The sequence below is a fragment of the Coniosporium apollinis genome, assembly GCF_000281105.1.
Source record: "Coniosporium apollinis CBS 100218 chromosome Unknown supercont1.11, whole genome shotgun sequence".
Lineage (NCBI taxonomy): Eukaryota > Fungi > Ascomycota > Dothideomycetes > Coniosporium > Coniosporium apollinis.
The window spans coordinates 1-22003 of NW_006913273.1; the positions used below are offsets into that span (position 1 = coordinate 1).

At 55.3% G+C, this 22003-nt stretch overlaps 9 protein-coding genes across 9 annotated transcripts; 6 read left to right on the top strand and 3 right to left on the bottom strand.

Annotated features, from left to right (window-relative positions):
- Positions 1-632: 632 nt before the first annotated feature.
- W97_02793 (uncharacterized protein) lies at positions 633-2114 on the bottom strand (the record flags this gene model as incomplete). Its single annotated transcript, XM_007780692.1, has 1 exon — positions 633-2114. One exon carries the CDS (start codon positions 2112-2114, stop codon positions 633-635), a length of 1482 nt encoding a protein of 493 aa, XP_007778882.1.
- A 565-nt stretch (positions 2115-2679) lies between these two features.
- On the top strand, positions 2680-4411 carry W97_02794 (uncharacterized protein; the record flags this gene model as incomplete). Its single annotated transcript, XM_007780693.1, has 2 exons — positions 2680-2832; positions 2888-4411. 2 exons carry the CDS (start codon positions 2680-2682, stop codon positions 4409-4411), a joined length of 1677 nt encoding a protein of 558 aa, XP_007778883.1.
- A 3193-nt stretch (positions 4412-7604) lies between these two features.
- Positions 7605-8304, top strand: W97_02795 (uncharacterized protein; the record flags this gene model as incomplete). Its single annotated transcript, XM_007780694.1, has 4 exons — positions 7605-7641; positions 7700-7924; positions 7979-8240; positions 8289-8304. The coding sequence occupies 4 exons, from the start codon at positions 7605-7607 to the stop codon at positions 8302-8304; spliced, it is 540 nt and encodes a 179-aa protein (XP_007778884.1).
- A 1617-nt stretch (positions 8305-9921) lies between these two features.
- W97_02796 (uncharacterized protein) lies at positions 9922-11685 on the bottom strand (the record flags this gene model as incomplete). The annotated part of the gene is made up of 5 exons (XM_007780695.1): positions 9922-10102; positions 10154-10323; positions 10382-10489; positions 10545-11395; positions 11469-11685. 5 exons carry the CDS (start codon positions 11683-11685, stop codon positions 9922-9924), a joined length of 1527 nt encoding a protein of 508 aa, XP_007778885.1.
- An 838-nt stretch (positions 11686-12523) lies between these two features.
- W97_02797 (uncharacterized protein) lies at positions 12524-13567 on the top strand (the record flags this gene model as incomplete). Its single annotated transcript, XM_007780696.1, has 3 exons — positions 12524-12794; positions 12876-13227; positions 13285-13567. 3 exons carry the CDS (start codon positions 12524-12526, stop codon positions 13565-13567), a joined length of 906 nt encoding a protein of 301 aa, XP_007778886.1.
- Positions 13568-14108: 541 nt separating this feature from the next.
- On the bottom strand, positions 14109-15459 carry W97_02798 (uncharacterized protein; the record flags this gene model as incomplete). Its single annotated transcript, XM_007780697.1, has 2 exons — positions 14109-15221; positions 15274-15459. The coding sequence occupies 2 exons, from the start codon at positions 15457-15459 to the stop codon at positions 14109-14111; spliced, it is 1299 nt and encodes a 432-aa protein (XP_007778887.1).
- A 652-nt stretch (positions 15460-16111) lies between these two features.
- Positions 16112-17258, top strand: W97_02799 (uncharacterized protein; the record flags this gene model as incomplete). Its single annotated transcript, XM_007780698.1, has 3 exons — positions 16112-16182; positions 16235-16492; positions 16553-17258. The coding sequence occupies 3 exons, from the start codon at positions 16112-16114 to the stop codon at positions 17256-17258; spliced, it is 1035 nt and encodes a 344-aa protein (XP_007778888.1).
- Positions 17259-18147: 889 nt separating this feature from the next.
- Positions 18148-19197, top strand: W97_02800 (translation initiation factor eIF-2 alpha subunit; the record flags this gene model as incomplete). The annotated part of the gene is made up of 3 exons (XM_007780699.1): positions 18148-18225; positions 18282-18444; positions 18509-19197. The coding sequence occupies 3 exons, from the start codon at positions 18148-18150 to the stop codon at positions 19195-19197; spliced, it is 930 nt and encodes a 309-aa protein (XP_007778889.1).
- Positions 19198-19782: 585 nt separating this feature from the next.
- Positions 19783-21691, top strand: W97_02801 (uncharacterized protein; the record flags this gene model as incomplete). Its single annotated transcript, XM_007780700.1, has 2 exons — positions 19783-21060; positions 21113-21691. 2 exons carry the CDS (start codon positions 19783-19785, stop codon positions 21689-21691), a joined length of 1857 nt encoding a protein of 618 aa, XP_007778890.1.
- Positions 21692-22003: the final 312 nt, after the last annotated feature.

Below are 22003 nucleotides of genomic sequence, written 5' to 3' on the forward strand. Positions count from 1 at the left end.
GGGCGTCACTCGGTTAGGATGCAATGACTATCTTAGGGGGGGGGGGGGGGGGGGGGGGGGGGGGAGAGGGAGGGGAGCGGAGGAAGGAGATTCCTTGGGAGAGATCGTAGAGAGGGAGGAAGGGGGGTTCGATGGGCGTCACTCGGTTAGGATGCAATGACTATCTTAGGAGCAGAAAGAGACAAGGAAGAGGAAAGTAGTACCCGGAGATGAGAGGGAAGAGCACAACGGGAAGAGTGATCCTTGACACTGGGTCATCAAGCTGGACGTAGAGCACCATGAAGCTTCGCCAATGGCATTAGAAGAAAGCAATGAGGGATTCGCATGGGTTTGGCGGAGAAAGGAAACGAGACAGACAAGGACCAATTCTGGACGTACATGGCGCCAGAGTCCCTGCAGCGGGTAGACTACATCACGAATGAAAACCTAAGATAGCGGAGTGAGGGCATGTACAGGCTCGGAGAGTGCGGCTCTCTCCAAGTGAATCTATCGACGGAACATTTATTCAAAAAAGCGTTTCAACGCGATCGACAAAGTGACGCACTGGTGGACTTGCCTCAAAAGCATCAATGCTGTCGTGAGCAGATTTGAACGACGAGTTACCCATGCTGGTCCATCTAGCAATATGAATACTAGGCAGCACTTGACACCATCGCCTCCCCGCTTTGCTTCTCGTCTTCCACAGCGCTTGCTTTGTCGCTATCGCCCGAGCTGGTGCTAAGGATGCTGAGGGCGCTACTTCGCTTGGTCAGGGCCGGTACCGCCTCAGAAGAACCGGTGGTCGGAGTGACAGGACGGGATCCGGTCGGCGTGAGTTTGCTTGGCCTCGTACTGCTACCGCTCCTCGCCATTGACAGCGGCATGGGCTTATTTCGCCTTCGATCAGATGTCACACTGCCCGCAGTACTGTTGCTCCACCTTCTTTCCCTCTCCATTATGGACAACGACCCTTGCCTTCCGTGGTCCCGCTCTCCCACGGGCGTCGAGCTGCGGGATGATGACCTCGAGTGGCTCCCATCCCTTTCTCGCTCGAAGACCATGCTCTCTCTTTTCTTCCCATTCCTCACACTACTGTGGCGGGCAACGCCCGACCTCGAAGCAGGTCTTTCGATATCGCCACCGCCGGTTGTTAAACCGCGTGCCTTCTTCCAGCCACGCCATCCCGTCCACCAAAGCCATCCACCCTCCTGCCTCGCCAGCTCACGATCACGCGCCCTGACCTTCTTGCGCAACTCCGCGCGGCGCTCATTCTCCTTCTCCCAATACTCGGTCCGGTAAAGCTCCCAATTCTCCCTAAAGTCCGGAGTGAACGGCTTGGGCAGCAGCAGCAACTTGATGTGATCCCCGCCCGGCGCCACATCTTCTTCCACATACTCCACGTGGTCCCTAACCACATGTCTCGGCACACCCAACGTTAAGCCACCTCCCTGTCCCTTCTCCAGCATGGTCCTCTTTTCCTCCCTGTTCACCTCCACGAGCCGAAATTCACTTCCCGGACTCGGAAAGAAGAGGCTGTACGGAATCAGCGACCCCAAATGCCCCACCCACTCCCTCCACCACGGCCCCCTAATAACCACCACCTTGCAGTTCATGCCCCTGAGACCCCTATTCGCGGTGCCGAGCCACCGTCTCGGCCAGCGCATATGCCGTTCCCACACGCCCGTTGCCCAGACCAGCACAGCGACCAGAATAGCGCCCATGAAGCAGATCCTCTGCAGGCGCTCGACGCCCCAGTAAACACTACCGCCGACGCCAGAGCCATCCTCGCGCGGCGCCAGGAAGAGCGCGTAGCCGAAATACGACGTCCACAGGATCCAGGTGCCGAAGAAGCAGGTGTGGGTGCGCCGGCGGCCGCGCAGCTGCAGGTACTGCGCCCGCAGCGAGGCTTCGAGGATGAGTAGGTTGAGGTAGATTTGCGGCGGGGAGGAGGGGAGGAGCGAGGTTGGGTCCGGGTGGGTGGTGCGGGGGGCGCTGCGTAGGGAGCGTGCGGCGCGGGCGGAGGAGGTGCGCTCGGCGGGGGAGGTGGGGGATGAGGTGGCTGCGGCGACTTCGGGGGCGGTGATGTTAGGGGGAGGGGCGCCTTTTACGATCTGGTCGAGCTTGGATTCGGACATGGTGGTTGTGATGGAGGGGGTGGGAAGAGTCTTTGATGAGGTGGTGCTGCGGCGCGGTGATGCGCCTGGGATGCTACCGGGTGATAACGCTACTCATATTGCCCTGTCTGTTACTCGTTGACAGGTCTTTCCTCAACAATGCCTCTTCTGTAGCAATGAGGCTCAAAACATGCTGTGGTGCGGTTACAGCAACCGCCGGAGATAAGACGCTCTCGGCGTCGGACAAGGCAATCAGGCCGACTCCGTTGCTGGTCCGCGACATCATCATCGCCTAGGGACCGCCACCAAGTCTCCAAAGTCACCCGTCGTCTTAAAACAACAACACTGCTCGCCGCTCCTTCACTCCTCTTCACAACCCCAAACTAAGCAGCAGACAACCGCTTCGTCTGCTGCTGCTACACTGCCCTCGGAATTGCTACGCCCTAGAGTCTTGCCGTTGCATTCGCTGCCGGCTCCCAACATTTACCGCACGCCCTTCCTTCGAGGACGTCTCTTGCGCCTGAGAGCCTCTACTCCGCTATACGAGCCTTTACGCCTCACTCCGAAGGCGATTCCATACTCCACAATGAGCGCTTCAGCAGAGAGCGGCGATGACATCCGGGGCCGCACACAGCAGAGCCCGCTGGCGTCGCAAAGAGCAAGGGAGAATGTGAGCGCGGCGCCGGAGCGGCGGAAAGGGTGGTTTCCGCTGGGCTACAAAGAAGGCTTCGCTCAGTGGGTGCGTGGTCCTCTCCAGAGCAGGAGTGGTCCTCAGACGTGCTGACACTCTGCAGTGGGCCAGCCTGTCGCCTGAGAAGGCCGAGCAAACCGTGCTCTCCTTCATACCGTACCTCCAGAAGCCGCCGACGCACACCGAAACCCACTCCGCTCCAATATCTCCCGTCGCCTCTCGGGTGAACGTGAATGAGGACATCGCAGACGGCGGCCGCACCGTGAAAACAACCTCCATAACCGACCCCTACGGCCCCCGCCGCTGGCACTCCACTCTCGTCAAACTCTCCGGCCAGAACCGCGCTCTCAACGAATTCTCCGTCGAGCGCGTGGGCGAAGAGGTGGAAAACAACCTCGTCATGCTGCACGGCTACGGCGCCGGCCTCGGCTTCTTCTACAAGAACTTCGAAGCGCTATCCCGAGCGCCCGGCTGGAAGCTCTACGCGCTCGACTTGCTAGGCATGGGCCGTTCATCGCGGCCGCCTTTCCGCCTGCACGCTAAGGACCGCCAGGGCAAGATCACAGAAGCGGAGAACTGGTTCATCGACGCGCTTGAAGAGTGGCGGATTGAGCGAAACATTGAGCGCTTTACGCTTCTCGGGCACAGCCTAGGCGGTTACATGGCCGTCGCCTACGCCCTGAAGTACCCGGGCCGGCTCAACAAACTGATCCTCGCGTCGCCCGTCGGCATTCCCGAAGACCCGTACGCCGTCGCGGCCGAGATGCCCGATGGCGCCGACTCAGCCGCTGCGGACCAGGTCACCAACGACGCGAATACGACCGTGAGCGATAACAACAACTTCCTCAACGGGCGAAACAGACACTCCACTTCTGGCACCAGCACCCCCACCAGGAAACCAGAGGCGCCCCGTCGCCCCTACCCGCCCTGGCTAACCTACCTCTGGGAGAAGAACCTCTCGCCCTTCTCGCTAGTGCGGTGGGCCGGTCCGCTGGGGCCCTCCCTCGTCTCCGGCTGGACGAGCCGGCGCTTCGGCCACCTGCCCGCCGAAGAGGCCCGCGCGCTGCACGACTACTCGTACAGTCTGTTCCGCCAGAAGGGGTCGGGCGAGTACGCGCTCGCGCACATCCTTGCGCCGGGGGCGTTTGCGCGGAGTCCGTTGATCAGGCGGATTCAGGGGGTGGGGAGACAGTATCTTGCGCCTCATGAGGGCGCGATGGCGGATGCGGCAGGGAACGAAAGGGCTGGTGCTGCCGTCGGGGAGGGTAGTAGCGACAAGGCCATGGTTGGGGAGGGCGCCCAAGGACGGCGGGCGTCAGACGCGGCGAAGGCGGCGAGTGGCCGCAGCCGGGAGAACGGGATTCCGGTCGTGTTCATGTATGGAGAGCATGATTGGATGGATGTCAGGGGTGGGTATGCGGCGCTGGAGAAGATTAGGGAGGAGAAGAGGGCGGCGCTTGAGGGTCTGGATCAGAAGGAGAGGGAGAAAGATAATGGAGAGGCCAAGGTGGTTATTATTAGGAAGGCGGGGCATCATGTCTATTTAGACGGGGTGGATCAGTTTAATGAGGTTATGCTTCAGGAGATGAGGGATGTGGCTGAGAGGGAGAGGAGGGCGGAACGGTGACGAAGGGGGTGTAATGGCGGGAAAGATGATTCAGCAGAGGTGTTTGCGGCATTGGGAAGGCGTTGGATTGAAGAACTAGAGATGAGAGCATAGATTTCTCGTTGCTTGTTGGGCTCTGTGGCAGAGCGTGTGAACTATCGCGCTTTGATAGACATTCATCTCAATGACATGATCTCGTCGGCAAAAACGTATCGACCGGCGCTTCGATATCTGAAGTCTCTAGGTGCCTTTGGACACACCCTTGTGTTGCAACTAGAAACACTCAGTCAGTTATTCAAGATTTTCGGGGTTTCAAGACGATAGATGACATGGCCCAGATAGACTGATAGACCATGAGGTAAGTGGTACGGTCATGCAGCTGTGAACAAATCATAACCGACCCACTTCGGTAAGCTTGCCAGAGCGAAGTTCCATACCTCACCGCGCCGCCGCCGCGCACGACCTGCTCACCTGGATAACAGGAACTACCGGACTCCGGAAAATAGATAGGTCTTTAGTCAGCTTATAGAGGTCGTGAATAGGCGTAATTCTTTATAGTATACTACTATATAAAAATATATAAGCTATACCTGGAGGTAGGATAGCTAGAGTAAAGATCTTTAGAGACATAGTAAATCTAATAGACTTTAGTGATTTAGAAGTGAGTTATAAGTCCCGCGTGCTGCTCACCTAAGTCCTATACTCACACTCTATAACCTGCGACAGTACGAGTGCCACACAGACCCTAGAGGCATATTGCTTCTCCCAGAACGTCAGATAGCCTCATAATTCGAGCGGGATTTCAAGATCTCAATGCTGTATTCGCTCTCTTACAACGCCAACCTCTTAGGCCAATCTCAAGGTGACGTTCATACATAAGGCAGCCCGGAGCGGACGAACAACCACTCCGCAAGCGTCTCAGCAAAGCTAACTTATTGTGCCGCAAATCAGATCGCTAAAATCCACTAAGCAGTGATCTGCTAGGTACATTATCCAAGCATCCATGCCGTCGACCTTGTTTTTGCACAGCAGTGCACGGCCAGAGCTGGCTCCGAACGCAGCATCAGGAGCAACGAGCATTGCCTTATCACGCTCTTATTGCTAAAGCAGGACGTAGTAAGGAACAGCGCTTTCGGCGGATGAGTGCGATTGACCTTTCCGTGACAAATACTTAGCACCTAGACTTCAGCTGAAGTAGCTACGTACAATTCGCGGGGAAGAGGCCGCCCGACGCCAGATCGTCAGATTGACACAACGTGCTTTGCTGCAGGCGGTCGAGTGACTTCTCCAAGAATAGCAACATCTCGAAAACAAGGCTGATGGACCTGCTTGCAAGCTAACAGAACAGCGCAAGTCCTCCTCCATTGGCCGTGGTTACTCTCGTCCCTTCCTTCGTCTCTTTCATTGCTTCAAACTTTTACGTTTCAGAATCTCCTTTGGTGGTAGCACTCTCGTATTCTCTTATCCTAGGTCTGCCTACTAGCGAACGATCTTCCGCATTTGCTTAAGATCTTCAGTGTCAGCTTCCAAGAAGCAGCCTCTTCCCGTATCTGCTGAAAACCCTTCGCGCAAGCTTCCCAAGCAGTGTCTAAGAATCAACGCTGACGGTGGATCTCCCGCCTGGGCCGTGTCTATCCCGTTCTTAGTCTTCCAATATTTCCCCGCCTTCGTTGCTGGCCACACAGCGTCAGCTTTACGAAGTTGCCTAACGGTCTGGCTCCGGTCGAGTTGGAGTCCATCCGTGGCTATGCCAGATCACGTAGAATTAGCCTTATGATCAGCCCAGCCCATCTCGCCTAGCTTGCACTCTCCAAGACTAGGATGACTTCTCGTGCTTCTCCAGGCTCGATCGGGCAGACTCGCGCGGTTGACTCTAGCTATTTCCATTTCTGTAAGCCTGCATTCTACGCTACCTGGAGATCATGCTCTTGCCGAAGATCCCAAGGTTCTGGGTCAGCCGCACTTCCCCAGGTTTTTCGGTTTGTACCGCCAGCCATGTCTGTCAGCTTGCGGCTAAGCAGACATCGCTCTCTTGCATGTCGGGCCCTTTACTCGAGTATCCTGAACTTGGATCTTCTTGCGGGATACACATTGCGTAGCTGTGCGCTGGACCCCACGCTAGATTGCCTGTGCCGCTCTCCACACGGATGTCATCCATACCGAAGACTTCGGCTGCTTTTTCCAAGAGATGCTCGCTTGGCTTGGGCACCACTGCTAACGCTCTTGGCATAGAGCTGCGACAGAATCAGAGCGAGGTCGCTTGGCGGCGAGCATACTGCAGTGGTTTGAGCAATGAAGGATCATAGGTCTTCCAGCAGACCAACACTATCATGCTGACGTTACCCGAGGGATCCTGGGCATACCATCAAGATCCTAGAAGTACATCCTCGAGGTTCGGAACTCAGTGCTCGGGGGCGCTTTCAGGCCGGCTCTATGTTTATACCGTGATCGTATTAGCCCCTCTCCCGTAGAGGAGCCACCATAGACGAGGCGATAGTCAGCTCACTCTCCAAGAGCCAGTCAAGAAAGCCATTGCCACATGGAAAGCTAGTAATGAACATCAAGGTGGGTGATCCGAACGCGTTCTCAGAGCCTAAAAACGTCTCAGGCGATCGATGCGCAAGAGTACTACCCTGATGAGTGACTCACAGATTTCTGTCGTATGGAACCGGTCTGGTTCATTCAACTTCAAGAGGATTCCAGGTCCAATCCATTGGTGGCTGACCTTGAGAACCGCAGCAGCTATAATGCGGCAACGAGCTTTTTGAACGGCCCTTGCTCCTCTGGGGGAAGATTGATCTGACCAGCGGCGCTCTGTCCTCTCCCACTACTTCCAGGCTCGCAGCTCGTATCGCCGGGTCGATCGTACGAACTGGGCTTGCAAGCGTGGACTAGCAAAGCCTCTATTTTTATACCGCACGTTGGCAAGACCGCATTGGGAAGATTGCCTTCCAGCTTCTCACGCTACTCCGGACCGGACATGGCTGATTGTCATCCAATATTTGGCTGTGAGGGGTACGCATCGACAGATGGTGGTCACCAGCTCACGATGGCTGCCTTGGGCTCAATTTGAGCAGCTGAGATCCGCTTGCATCCGTTCGCGTCTACATAAGGTGCCTCTCCCGCGCCCTTAGGTGAGATGTGAAGAGCTGCAACCCTACAGTCACTCTACACACACATCTTACCTCTGGTTCTGCCCAGTCTCCATCTCACCATGGCGAGGTTCCTCCTCCTTACTTTGCTCCTGTTCGGTGAGTCCTCGCCACAAGACCTATTGTCTCTGCCATCTGGGCTGACTTCAGGATCTAGTTGCCGCTGTGTGGGCACAAGAAGGTCTCTTGTTCTCAAGGACCGACAACGAATGCGACAGATGGTGTCACGAAAAATATAAGCACAACGACCACGAGTGCAAAGACATGGCCAAGAAGGGCAAGGGGCCATGCTACGATTGCGGGCCCAAGAAGCGCCATGACTCCAAATACGACTTCTGTCACGACAAATGTTACGACACCGACAAGCACAAGGACCATTGTGGTACGTTGATACTGTTGCCGAGGTGTATTGATAGATTCATACTGATCTTAACAGGCAAATGCTACAACAAGTGCGACCGGAACGAGGACTGCGAGCATGGTCGGTGCAAGTGCGAGCCCGGCAAGAACCGATGCCGCTCTGACGGCAGATGTCACAACTTTGATAAGGACCAGGATCACTGCGGCAAATGTGACAACAAGTGTGACAAGAACGAGAACTGCGAGAATGGTCAATGCAAATGCGAGCACGGGAAGAAGCGTTGTGGACATGAGAAGAAATGTTACGACCTCGAGAAGACCGAGGATCACTGTGGTATGTAAGTCGGTATGCGGGAACCACTCTCCTACTAACGTTGTGTGCCCAGGCCGGTGCGACAATAAGTGCGATCATGATCAGAAATGCGAGTACGGAGACTGCAAGTGCAGGGACGGGAAAGAAAAATGTGGCCACGATAAGAAGTGCTATGATCTCAAGAGGAACGAGAAGCACTGCGGCAAATGCTATAAGAATTGTAAGGACTACGAGAAGTGCAACAATGGCCATTGCGAGTGCAAGGACGGATACAAGAAATGCGGCAACAAATGCATTAAGAGAGAGGAGTGCTGCGAGCCTTGCAAGCACCCATACAAGTGCAAGCACGGTGAATGCCGGAAAGAGTAGTGACTCCGCTTTTAGGAGTTATGGCGGACTGGGAACCTTCCTCAGGAGGAGCCTCGAAGCAACAGCGGAGGAGCAAGAAAGGCCGCACTGCTGGAGGCATGGACATGATTACGAAGTTACGGAGATGACGTCCTTTCATGTGTTGCATTCGCTCAGTCTCTCGTTTGCTTCTCGCGATGAGAGTCCTCACGCGGTTCTGTACGTTCTTGTCTAGCGTAATATCTAAGGCACGCCAAACAAATCGTCAGTTCCGGCTGCAAGAGTGCTTCATTGTCTTCAAACTTAGTTCAGAGAATGGACGTTACGGCCGCTGGAACCTTACAACTACTCATGCCTCAACTCACCTTGAGATGATGACTGCAAGATCGCCTTATCTAAACATCGCCAGAGATCTCATCCAGTTGCCGTTTAGCTCGATCAAGTTCACACCAGCTTCCTGCTAGGTTCAGAAAACGCCGCCTTCTGCGGCTAAAAGCCCTCAACAGCCTTGTGCTGAGCTTGTATGGCACCGCTTCCTGTGATCATGATTTTGTCGTCGGCCTTTGCGTATCACATAATGCGCTGCCCCGTGCGGCAATGAGCCCTCAGCGCATTGACGCAGGCCGAGCCAAATATCCACTTCCACGACTAGTGGTTCCATATGGCCAGTTTCGCAGAGAGCCGTAGATGGTATGCTCAGGACGAAAGTCCTTGAATAGCCGTCGTGCAGTTTCCCAGGCCTCACTTGCTAGCTCTTGGGCTTCTTCGTTGGTGTGGGTCTGCTGGAGTCGAAGGCGTTGGACGTAAGCTTCTTTAGTGAAGTGCTGTTCCTGGCTGAATTTCATAAAGACAGCGTGTTGAAGTCGCGTTCGTCTTGATTGATGCGCTCTGCGAAGTGAATGAGATAATGTTGCTGCATGAAAATTGCTGAACTTCTGGCGTTCGGGCTTCGGTCTCTGCGCAGCTCGCCCTGAAGGCTGCGCTTTCGCTAAACGTTGCCGTCGAGTTTGCTTCAATTGCTGCGTTGCCTGAGAAGGGAGGAATGCTGCTATCGCGTGAATAATTATTGCGGCGTGAAGCGGCGCTGTTGCTGTGTAACAATCCCACTCTAGCGATGGCTCGCCGCTGTCCCGGTAAACCCAGACGGTACTTTTGATCGATTAACTCGAGCTGTTACTTGTGTATCCACGCTATGCTTCTGCCTCCAACCGGCCCCCGGCCCGCTGGTGACGGTCTAGCGGCACGGCGGGTCTGGCGGCAGGGGTCTTTGGCATCCTCGAGATTCATGATGCACCGCACGCTGTGGTACTCATGGCTCGACCAAATGCTATGTACTTATCATGACGACATGAACACTTTCAATCCTTCTCCACAGCCAACTCTTTCACCCTTGCTCTGATGCCCTTCGATGACCGGTCCGGCGCAGCGACGAAGAAGTCATGCACTATCCTCACGTCTTTGATACTCGTTTCGAACAATTCAAAGTCGAACCGGCGAACAATCATGGTGACTGTAAGGTACAGTTCCGCATACGCAAGACTGCAAACGCTGTCAGAAAAGACTTGCATTGGGCTGGAGAGTAGCACCCACTTCATGCCGAGACATTGTCTGCTCCCTCTACCGAAGGGGACGAAGTATTTGTGGAGACGCTGTGTACCGTCCGCTGCACGCGCAAGCCATCGTTCAGGTTCGAAGCTCTCTGGATTTGGAAAGACGGTGGGATTTAGGAAGATTAGAGTGATCGTTTCGGATACTGGCGTCTGCATGGCTTTTAGTAGTGGAACTCACAAAGACAGGTATAAGCCAGAGAGCACTTACTCCAGCAGGAATGGTCCAGTCCTTGTATCTCAAATCTTCATGGGCTATGCGAGGGAGCCGCGTGGTCGCACTGTAGGCGAGCCGCAAGCCTTCCGAGATCACCGCGGACTATATGTTCTGTCAGTCTCCTACCCATCACGTACGCACGGAGCGATGAATTTACTATATATGGCAACTGTTCGAGCGTAGACCACGGCGGCAGCACATCAGGGTCGGGCATGGCGCGCACCACCTCCTCCCTCAACTTCCTCAACTTATCCGGATTCTCGCAGAGATAGAACCATATCTTCGACAGGGCCGAAGCGGTAGTCTCGCTCCCCGCACCCGTCAGGATCTCGCCTTCGTCACACAATCTCTCCAGCGTCTTCTCTTGTGGCGGCAAGTCACCGTCCCTCAGCGTATGAAAGATCGTCCGGGTAGAGAGCGTCGTTTTTGTTTCTCTGTGCTCCAAAATTTCTACAACCTGTGCCTCTACGCCATCCCTCCATTGAAAGAAGAAGTGCACATTCTTGTTCACTGCCTTGACGAAGGGCCTGGGCAGGCTTTTCAAGAGTTCCTCGAGCCACGGAAACTGCCTTGTCAGCGCTCCGGCTGAGAATGCGCCCATGATCGTCTCTTTCCACTCAAGTTTGAAATCGTCCTCGTCCAGGTACTTCCGGTCATTCGCAAAAGAATAGTCGCAGATGACATCCATCGTCAGCGCCATGAATGCCGCGTCGAGCCTTATAACTTCTCCGGTCTTGCTTGCCGTTTCAAACCGCTTCGACAGCTTCTCGATTTTCTGCTTAATGACCGGCTCCAGCTGCGTGACGGACCGCTTGGAGAAGAAAGGGCTCAGCGCGCCCCGGCGCAGACGATGCAGGTCGTGGCCTACGGTAGCGAAGCCAGAGCCAGGCGCGCCGGCGACGTTTACCCACCATTGGTACTTGTCACGCTTACCGCCGGCGTAAAGCTCGTCGAAGAAGTCTGGGTCATTGATGTGGAGTTCATGCGGGTTGATACGGACAATCGGGCCTGCAAATATGAGCTCCAAGGTCAGGCTTTACGCGACTCGAAGCTGCAAGGGCCCAGGGGCTGTTCTACAAACCATAACGCCGGTGCATCTCGTCAATCTTCCAGATGAATTGACCGCGCTTGACCACGTCCCAATAGAACTCGTTCCATAGCGTCAACGCTGCGAACTTGGGCCCTGGGAACTTCGACAAAGGATGGAAGTAGACTCGGCGTATGCCTTCGATGACCCACAGGACTACCCAGGCGCCGAGGCCTAAGACAACGGCTCTTTGATATTCGAAGTCGCCCATATCTGAGGTCCGCAGAGTAGAGAGAAACTGGCTGCCGCCTGGCAGCGGCGGGAGTGTTCAAGACCCTATGGGTCGAGATGGGGGCCAGCGAAAGTTCCTAAATGGCCCCCACACCATGTCACGTTCATAAGCCAGCTTTGATGGCAACTAATCCTACTCGGTGTCTTGACCACTAAGCATGCATGTGCAACGAGACCATGAACGTCCCGCCCGCCAGCCACAGTGGGGAGTGAGGAAGCGTAATCGGCCCGCTCCCGGAACAAGGCGGGCGGGAAGGTCAGACGGTAAGGAAGGAACAAGCCGCTCAGATTCATCTGTCGCTGCCGCTTCCTGCTCGGAGTCTCACATGTTTTGCATAAGAACAATAGATCCGAAGCAGTTCAGCTTGGTGAACGACTCCCTGCGGAGAATTGGCTCATGCAAACTGCTTTCCAAAGGGACAAGGAATGGTGAAGTCTTGGAAACAAACACAGCGTCAAGCGGGGGACTTAGATGAAGCTTGTGTAAATGACAAAGTAGCTCTTACGCCTCCAACTAGTATTGGATCATGCAATTAAGCCAACTGCATCCCTCTGTATATATAGCCAGCGGTCAGATATATTTATCAGGAACTCCCCCGTCCATCGCCGTCCAATTCCTACCCCTCGGTCCATGACGAAAGAACGAGTGAAGATGGCCCAAGCTCCATCGTCACTTTCTCGCCCGCCGCTCTCGACTTCACCATGAACCTCGAGCAATCGCAACTGCCTACCTACCAATCCAGCACCCAATCCACCTCCACTCCCTCTCCTAAACCCATAAACACTGCATGCCACTCCTCGCCCGCCACATCCACAAAATGTCTCCCTCCCTCGTCCACCTCAGCCAAATCCCCACCGTCACACAGCTCTACGCCAGCAACCGCCTGCGCCCAACCTCGAGTCCCGCCGCGCCGCCCAACCCATCCTACAACGACAAGATCAGCCTCATCCGCCACGACATCACAAAGCTCCGCGTCGACAGCATCGTCAACGCGGCCAACGAATCGCTGCTCGGGGGCGGGGGCGTGGATGGCGCGATTCACCGTGCTGCGGGGCCGGAGCTGTTGGATGAGTGCGAGACACTAGGCGGTGAGTAACCCGCAGCCTCTCTCTTGCCTCGTCGTTTCGGGCTTGTGCAGAGGGACCTGCCGCTGACAAAGAACGAAACAGGCTGCGACACCGGCGACGCGAAGATCACGGGCGCGTACAACCTGCCTTGCAAAGCGGTCATCCACGCCGTCGGGCCCGTGTACTTCCGCACGAAGCGCGAGGGGCGGCATACGCAGCTCCTACAAAGCTGCTACCGCAAGAGCCTTCAGCTCGCGGTGGATCACGGGCTCAAGAGCATCGCGTTCTCGGCGCTGAGCACGGGCGTGTACGGGTATCCGAGCGGGGAGGCGGCGGAGGCGGCGTGTGAGGAGGTGAGGCGGTTTTTGGAGAGTGGGAGGGGAGACGGCCTGGAGAAGATTGTGTTTTGCAACTTTATGGAGAAGGATGAGCGGGCTTATGAGGAGGTGATTCCGTAAGTCGTGGTGAGCGGAGATTGCGTAAGAGTCGGTCTGCTGACTTCAACGCGCAGGAAGTACTTCCAGCCCGCGTCCGAGGACTCCAAGGAGGAGGAGGCAGAGGGAGGGGATGTATCCGAGTCGAAGGACGAGAGTGCGCCTGAATCGAAAGTAGAGGGTGCACAGGAGTCCAAGGAAGAGACCGGTGGCGTGCCCATTCCCGAGTCGAAAGAGGATTTGAAGGACAAGATCTCGGATCTTGCGGACAAGAGAACGGCGGAGCTGGAACGGAGCACTGAGGAAGAGGCAAAGCAGGCGAATCCTGCGGAGCCAGGCGTAGAGCCGGAGAAAAAATAGATGAAGCCAGAGAAGAGGCGAGTGCAAAGAAGATGCTGGGGTTGCGATGGTTGTGGAATGATCATCGAGTGGATACAAATCATGGCATTTGACTGGCGTTGGCGAATCATGGATACCCCTTGGTTATGAGCATACGATGCGGATAGAACTCTATTCATAGAATCATAAGCATCACCCAACCCAATACTAAGCTGCCATAACTTGAGTGATTCGGCGACTGGTCGGGATAATAATTGAACATATAATCCGCAATCTGTCCTCTTCGCTTGTGGCAGGGAGCTACACCATGCAGATTGTTGGGAGCACGGCACACACACGTAGGGGCAGATTCCCGCAACGAATGAGTGGACTCCAATGGGTCTTGATTGCAAGATCGTCTATCTACATGTACACCCTGGTATCCCAAACATCGCCTTATGCGAGTGCCCCACCAATACAGAACAAAAATGCCCAACCAGCGCCATCCAATGCATCCGTCTATCACACCCACCTCAAGTTGAGATAACTTTACAATAATTTACACAGCACCCCTACAATACACCTAGCGATACAACCCCAAATCCGCCTCCCTCGCCACAAGCGGATGCTTCTCAAACCACCGCAGCAGCGCCTGATACAGCACCAACATCGTGCCCGACTGCACGCTCGTCCAGACGGCTCTGGGTCCGACACCGCGGAACCAGCCGGGCAGACCTTCGGTGCGGTAGATTTCTTTCAGGCCTGCAATCACGGATGAGGCATCGAGTCTGGCGGCTGAGTGCTGCTTGAGTGACGTAGATGCCCCGGATGTCGAAATCGGGCGGCTGGGCGGCGGTTTGCCGGGGCGTTGTGGTGGCATGGTTGTCGGCGATCGGTGTTTTTGGGCGAGGGCTGGCGAGATCGGAGCAGGAGGTGTTGGTTGGTAAGTGCCAGAGGGAACCTTCTTCAGGCTCTCAGGCGCGAAGGGGACGGGTGATGAGATGGGGTTGTGTTGCGTCTGTATGCGGGTTTTGACGACATCGAGGGGGCAGGTCAGGACGCCTGCCATCATGCCGGCTGTCGCTCCTGTGAGGATCTCGAGCGGGAGGCCAATGTCTTTGGAGCCGACCCAGGCTTTTGCTGCTTTCTGCTCTTGCTCGTAAAAGGCGAATTGTAGCGCGGAGAATGGTAGGTCGCGCCATAGAGTGGCCTTGTAGCCGTGGAAGAGGGAGCTGAGGCCCTCCGTCCGGTAGATGGTGCGCGCTGCGTGTAGGGTGCCACGGTAGTTGTAGCCGGAGTGGAAGTAAGGATTGTTGTGGCGGCCCTGGAGTTGTAGCCGCGTCTTGAGTACTTCGGAAGGGACATATAAAGGCGAGGCGGCTAGGTCGGCGATGAAGCCCGCCGTGAGGTATGCGATGCTCGGCGTAACGCCGTTGTCAATCATGAGCCGTTTACTCCATTCGTACGTGCCGAAGAAGGTTACGGTGCCGGTGAAGGAGCCGAGAAAGGCTGGTTTGACGCCTCCGTATAGACCTTTTCTGATACCTTCCTGCCGCCAGATGGTGTAGTACGTGCTGCCCATGGATCTGTACTTCGGTGGCATGTGCGGGTCGCCCTGCTGACGCGTCTTAACGGTGTCCATGGAGTGCATCAGCATATCGCCTGTCAGGCCTCCGAGACCGCCGGCGAGCATTGCCTAAGTTTGACGTGAGCGTATGAACGGCACAGGTGCTTCGATCCGCTCTCACATGAATGTACGGTGGCCTCGCTTCTTCCAGGTCTACGTCCCCCTCCGCTCGATGCTCCATCGCCTCGATCGGCCCCGCGGCGACCGACCCCTCCATCTTGTAGGCCATTCCCTCTCTTCCATTGCTGTGGTACGCGGAGCTCGGTTCGGAGGTTGAGAAGTAGTTGACGAACTGGTCTAGTACCATGAATGCTCAGATGATTGCCTGCCGTTCTACGGTTGATCCGGCGGCGTTGAAGCAGAGCAGTGGGTCGCGACAGTTGCCTTGGTAGGCGTCTTGGAGGAAACGACGGTTCGGAGGTATGGGCTGGGCGTGTTGGCGGTCTGGGGGCGGTGCAGACGTTTACAGAAGCGTCTCAGGATTTTTGGTTGGTGATCGCATTCAGCCCTGAGAGAAGTCCCGTTCCCGTCGGCGTTTGCAATCGCCGCTGTGTGAGGCTTCAAGGCCGCAAGGCTCAAAGGCTGCAAGGCTTCAAGGCTTCAAGGCTTCAAGGCAGTGGGCTTGTACCTCAGACACTATTTGTGACCACCCAATTCTCTTCCCTCCTTATCCTCGAACCTGACTCGAGACTGCAGATCGACTCCCACAGGCCCATGCGACCTTTCGCCTTGTTCGATGGGATGCCTCGATGTACCACGTGACACTACCATGCCCAGCGTGCAAGTTTAGGCTACAGTAGCTCTGACGCTTTGTTTATGCATCTTCCGCCGCCCTCTCTACGCGCTCCCCCACCATCGCTGGACGCTCATTTACACATCACACCACGCTCTTGCTCCATCTTGCCGTACTCACTGGAATCGCCTTTCTTACGCGACTCTGGTCGCATTGTTCCCCCGCCATGACCTCGTGGTTGAACAAGCAGCGCAAGGGCGACCTGGTCGCGCTTGCCGCCCAAGCTGGCATAACTGAGTAAGCCACCAGCACAACTCTGGCCATGCCTGAGCTGACAGAGGCCCCGTAGTATGGATGGCATGCGCAAAGACGAGCTCGTCACCGCCGTCGATACCCACCTGCGCGCCAATGCCTCCTCTCTCTACAGAAACCCCGCCTTCAGTGGCTTCTACGAGCGCTACGTGTCGCCAGCCAAACCAGTCTCGCCAGTCAAACCGGCGCCTTACAGTCCCGCTTCTACTCTCTTCAAATCGGAGGATGATGGCCAAGCGCTGCGCAGTCGGCGGAGAAGTACACGCGATACTGTAAAGGAAGAATTGGAGTCATTGTATGTCGCCCTGCCTCCGTAGCCCGTGTCGCGTTCTTTACTTACCATGTCCCGGTTTAGCGCCGAATCTGCTCCAGAAACCATCAAGACGCTTGCGACGCGTACGCCGCGCGCAGTCCAACACGCAGTCTCGCAAGTCCCACTGCCGCCGTCACCAGCCGTCGTGACAGATGCGATCGAGCGCCAAACAGCCATCGTACGAGACACGGTGTCAGACTACTGGTCGCGCTCCGGGGTCGTCGAGAACGCCGAATACCTACGCGAAGTCCTCTCGTCCGTTGTCGGAGTTGAAGCCGCGGCGCTTCTCGTCGAAGCGTGGGGCCTGCAGAGGGTAACGCTGCCGTGGCGGTACGCGTTCGACATCCCTGCGATCAAGGCGCTCGGCACATATTCGCACGAGGTGCGGCTACCGGACTTCTTCGTTATGGTCACGAGCTCTTTCTGGTCGCCGACGACACTTTGGGCTTCCACAAGCTTGTTGATTCCGCTCCTCTTCGCGTATTTCTTCAACCTGACTTTGAACTCAAAGTCGAGCAGGAGTTCGCGAGCTCCGCCAACGCGCCAGGCCGATCCCTTAACTTTCAACATCATGAAGGCCCTGGTGACATGGCTCGTGTACTCCAAAGGAATGACTTTTAGTGGCCTGGTGGGCGACGAAACTGTTATGACTGTCAATGAAGCTGTCCCGGGGGGCTACCAGGGTGTGATGATCGGCGCCGGAATTGGCATTTTGACCAGCATATACGAAGCGGTGCTGAAGAAATAGGCGTAGTTACAGGACCCAAAGCGGTATGATTGATGTTCGATGCTTCATGGTATGTGATGCTGGTAAAGGTGGCATGTCTCAAGTTTCCATGTCTTTCTATTCCTTTTGTGTATTGGTTGGGTCGCGTGGGTATCTTGGATGGCTGTTCTCAGGCCGCGGAGAGGGAGCCTGGCCGAGAGGAGTCGGAGGCGTGCTGCTGCATACTACGATCTAGGAGGCTTTTGGATTTTGTCCGGTTTCACACTGGGCCTCTCTTTGGTAAAGCATTGAAACTCACTCTGATTTTGTCCGAGTATCTCCGGATTTGGACGTCGGATGTTCTCCTCAGGGCGGATTTGGGCCGCTGGAATCCAAGCAATGATTCATGTTCGCGCATGTGTTGGTTAGCGTACGATCAGATGAGAATTGCGGTCTTCCGTAGCACGAGGTACTGGGAACATATTTATACGCCCACAGCGCCCGTTCGAAAAAGCTTGGATGAGATCTATGAATGTCTTGAGCGACTCGAACATAGAGAGCCTGGCATCAAGAGGGCCACAAGCAAATAGGCAAGTCCAGAAAACTTCGAGCTGGGAGATGGCTTTTGTTCACTTCGGACATATGAAGTGTTGTGGTGATCCCCAGAAATCTTGGCACGACGCCCCACCAAAGGGAAGTGGCAGAAAATGTTCGCCAGCATCACAGTCATCCCATACAACACCGTAACCTTCAAGCCACCGCGCAAGCTCTTGAACCAGCTCGTGTATACGTTCGAGACTGTTTACATCGCCACGGTGACCCAACCAGAAACTTCATACCCAGCGAAGAACGAAGCACAGCCAGACCAGGGCGACGCCCTTCCACCACATCCCAAACTTTCACAAGACGATTCGCATACAACACCGCCATCATGTCATTAACGAACTGCCGGTTCTATGAGGAGAAGTACCCGGAGGTGGAGAGTTTCGTCATGGTAAAAGTGATGCAGGTCAGGCGAACCGAAGTTACACCTCAACCAGCCAATATCTGACTTGAGAATCACAGATAGCAGAGATGGGCGCATACGTAAAGCTACTCGAATACGACAACATCGACGGCATGATCCTACTTAGCGAACTCTCCCGGAGACGTATACGAAGTATCCAGAAGCTCATCCGGGTCGGGAGGAACGAGGTTGTGGTTGTTCTCAGAGTGGACAAGGAGAAGGGTGAGAGCTCGGCACTGAACGTGGAGTTCACGGATGCAGCTCAGCTGACTCGATATTGTTCCAGGCTACATAGATCTCTCGAAGCGCCGTGTCTCCCCCGAAGACATCATAAAGTGCGAAGAGCGATACAACAAGTCCAAGATGGTCCACTCGATCATGCGTCACGTCGCTGAGAAGACCAACACGCCCATCGAAACTCTCTACCAAAACATCGGCTGGCCACTGAACAAAAAGTACGGCCACGCGGTGGACGCGTTTAAGCTGTCCATCACAAACCCGGACGTGTGGAAAGAAGTCACGTTTCCCAACGACGTCGTCAAGGATGAGCTGCAGAGCTACATCAGCAAGCGGCTAACACCTCAGCCAACAAAGGTGCGCGCGGACGTCGAGGTGACATGCTTCGGCTACGACGGCATCGACGCAGTCAAGGACGCTCTCAGGACCGCCGAGGCGAAGAACACGCCGGATAATCATGTCAAAGTCAAGCTCGTGTCACCGCCGCTCTATGTCCTGACAAGCCAGTGCTTGGAGAAGAATGTTGGGATCGCGACGCTGGAGGACGCAATCAAGGAGATTGATCAGAATATCACAAAGGCGGGCGGTGGATGCGTGGTCAGAATGGCGCCGAAGGCTGTCACGGAGAATGATGACGCGGAGCTGCAGGCGCTCATGGAGAAGAGGGAAAGGGAGAACCAGGAGGTTAGCGGAGACGAGGATGAGAGCTCGTCCGATGAGGGCGTCGTGGAAGTTTAGACTGTGATGAGGCCACTCCTAGTCTTTAGCGTGCTGCATCGAGGCGTACGGGCATGGAAACGGGTCACAAAATGATCCTATGAGATACTTTGGTAGGGACTCCAACGACTATGAAGAGCGCAACATGTTTAAAGGAGCTCTTTATAAATTCCCAGTAAGCGGCGCGGCTAGGATTACGTTGATAATGCTTACACCTCCGCTTAAGAGCATCAAGACCCGAATGAAGGATCTCTTACACTCGCGTCCTGACTAACACTCGCCATTGACGAATGCAATATGCCATACTCTTATGCAAAAGGAGTTTAGACAGCTCCATCTAACAGAGTCTGCCGTTGACATCCGCGGAGCTTTGGCCGCCAAGCTCTCCACTTTCCACTTCCCACTTCCCAGTTTCGCGGCGGAGAGGACAAACTCGCAGGAAACCTACCATCCCCGTACGAAACCATCTTCAATTGCATTCAGAGCTCAGGAGACGCAGGACCAGCTCTGGTAACTGCATTGGTTCAACATCCTCCCTCGAAGCGGCCACACGACCAAGACCCCTAGACCCTTAATCCCTCCTGCAAGCTCCACCGAGCGCCAGCCATGGTGCGATGGGGGAAACTCATCGGTCTCGACGACAATGACCGACGCGGCTTCCGCGATGAAGTCGAGCACCTGCTACCGACTCGACGAGACGATATGGTGGCCTCCCCCTTACCCGCAAAGGAAGTCACGAAGGTCGCACTACGCCTCAAGCACCAGATCGAGACTGTCGTGCCCTGCGAGCTCGACGAAGCAAAGATTACGGCCGCGCATAGCCCCATAATCACCGAGGCGGTGATCAAAACCGCGAAGAGTGCGGGTGGAGAAGAGTATAAGTCATGTGTGGTGTACTGTCTCCTGATTGTGAAGAAATGGTTCAGGAGGCAGGCCACGCTGGAGCTGTGGGACGCGGACCTGCATAACGTGCGTGCAATGGCTGCGGAGATGATTGCGAAGCGCATCATCGAGTCGGAGGAGGACATGGTCTACCTGCTGGAGGATGTCCTGCTGAAGCGGTACTCGTTATTTGTCGACAACGAGGACACGCTGCCAGCCAATGCGATAGAAAGAGCCGTGGATCTCCATGCTTTGCAGGTCATTGGAAGCTCAGGGTACCAGAAGTGCATAGCCTACCTCTGGCGCGGATGGCTCGTGCAGGACGACGATGACCCCAGCCGGTTTGTGGACTACAAGAAGAAGGTTGATACGCGCTACTGGGTGCATTTTGATCCAGACAGAATGAGGGTTCCTCAGTATCAGAACGCTGTGCAGATGGCGTTCTCTTTCATCTTTCTGGCTCTGTATACTGGCGCCATCAACTCGATTAATCCATCAGGTGATCTGGATCCTATCGAAGGCCTGCTATACATCTTTACCCTAGGTTTCATCCTAGATGAGGCGAACAAGTTCTGGAAGGTTGGTTGGTTTTATATCAGTTTCTGGAACATGTTCAACAGCACCCTCTACGCGCTTTTGACGACCAGCTTCATCACGAGGATGATTGCGCTAGGCCACAACCCTGGCGACCCGAAGCGCGCTCACTTCAACGAACTCTCGTACAACTTCCTTGCCTTCAGTGCGCCGATGTTTTGGGGGCGCCTTCTTCTATACCTTGACGCTTTCCGGTTCTTTGGCGCTATGATAGTAGTCATCAAGGTCATGATGAGGGAATCGTTGATCTTCTTTGCGCTGCTCTTCTTCGTCTTGATTGGCTTCCTTCAAGCTTTCATTGGCATGGACCAGGTTGACAACAACCTCACTGCGACCGGGTTCATCATCCAGGCCATGATCAACGCCGTCATGCAGAGTCCAGATCTTGACGGCTTTGACAACTACGCAGTAAGTACCTGATCCGACCGTTCCAGAGAACAGCAGACTAACAGACCCCCAGCCCCCCTTCGGAATGATCCTCTATTACATCTACACTTTCGTCATAATGGTCATCCTCCTCAACATCCTCATCGCGCTCTACAATTCCGCCTACGAAGACATCACCGACAACGCCATCGACGAGTACATGGCGCTCTTCTCGCAAAAGACGATGCAGTTCGTGCGCGCGCCAGACGAGAACGTCTTCATCGCGCCCTTCAACCTCATCGAGCTCTTCTGCCTCGTGCTTCCGTTCGAGTGGTGGATGTCCAAGGCGCAGTACGAGCACCTCAACGACATCGTCATGACGGTGCTGTATTCGCCCCTGCTGCTAGTTACGGCGGGCCTCGAAGCTCGCCAGGCGCAGAGGGTCAAGAGTAATCGCATGAGGAAGGAGGAGGATGATGATGAGATTGAGGAGTGGGAGCAGATGACGGGGGAGATTGATATGGAGGCGGAGGGATGGACGAAAAAGGTCGAGGAGACGGCGCCGAACGTTGCAGAAGACGGGGCGCTGGTGGAGGTTAAGAAGTTGAGGGCGGAGTTGAGCGAGTTGAAGGAGCTGCTGCTTGGATTGAAGGGGGAGATGAATGGGCAGTGATGGGTGAAAAAGATGAGAGCTTAGGATGTACTGTTGATTTTATACAAGTTTTATAGTGTGTCTGTACATGTCTATCACCTGATATTGAGAGCCTCACAAAGCTGAACGGCGTGTTGGTTCAAAGGGCAATCTACTGCTTGCCCATGGAATGCTCGAGGATGCCTTGGCGCCTCGGTTTCCCCTTCCTGTTCTCGACCCAACCCCCGGACCTTTAGCAATCTCGGGCGGAGAGCTGCCTGCCTCAACCGCCACACGCAATTCGACCAAACACGACCACGCTCTTTCCCATTACCTTCATGTATGTAGTTGTAG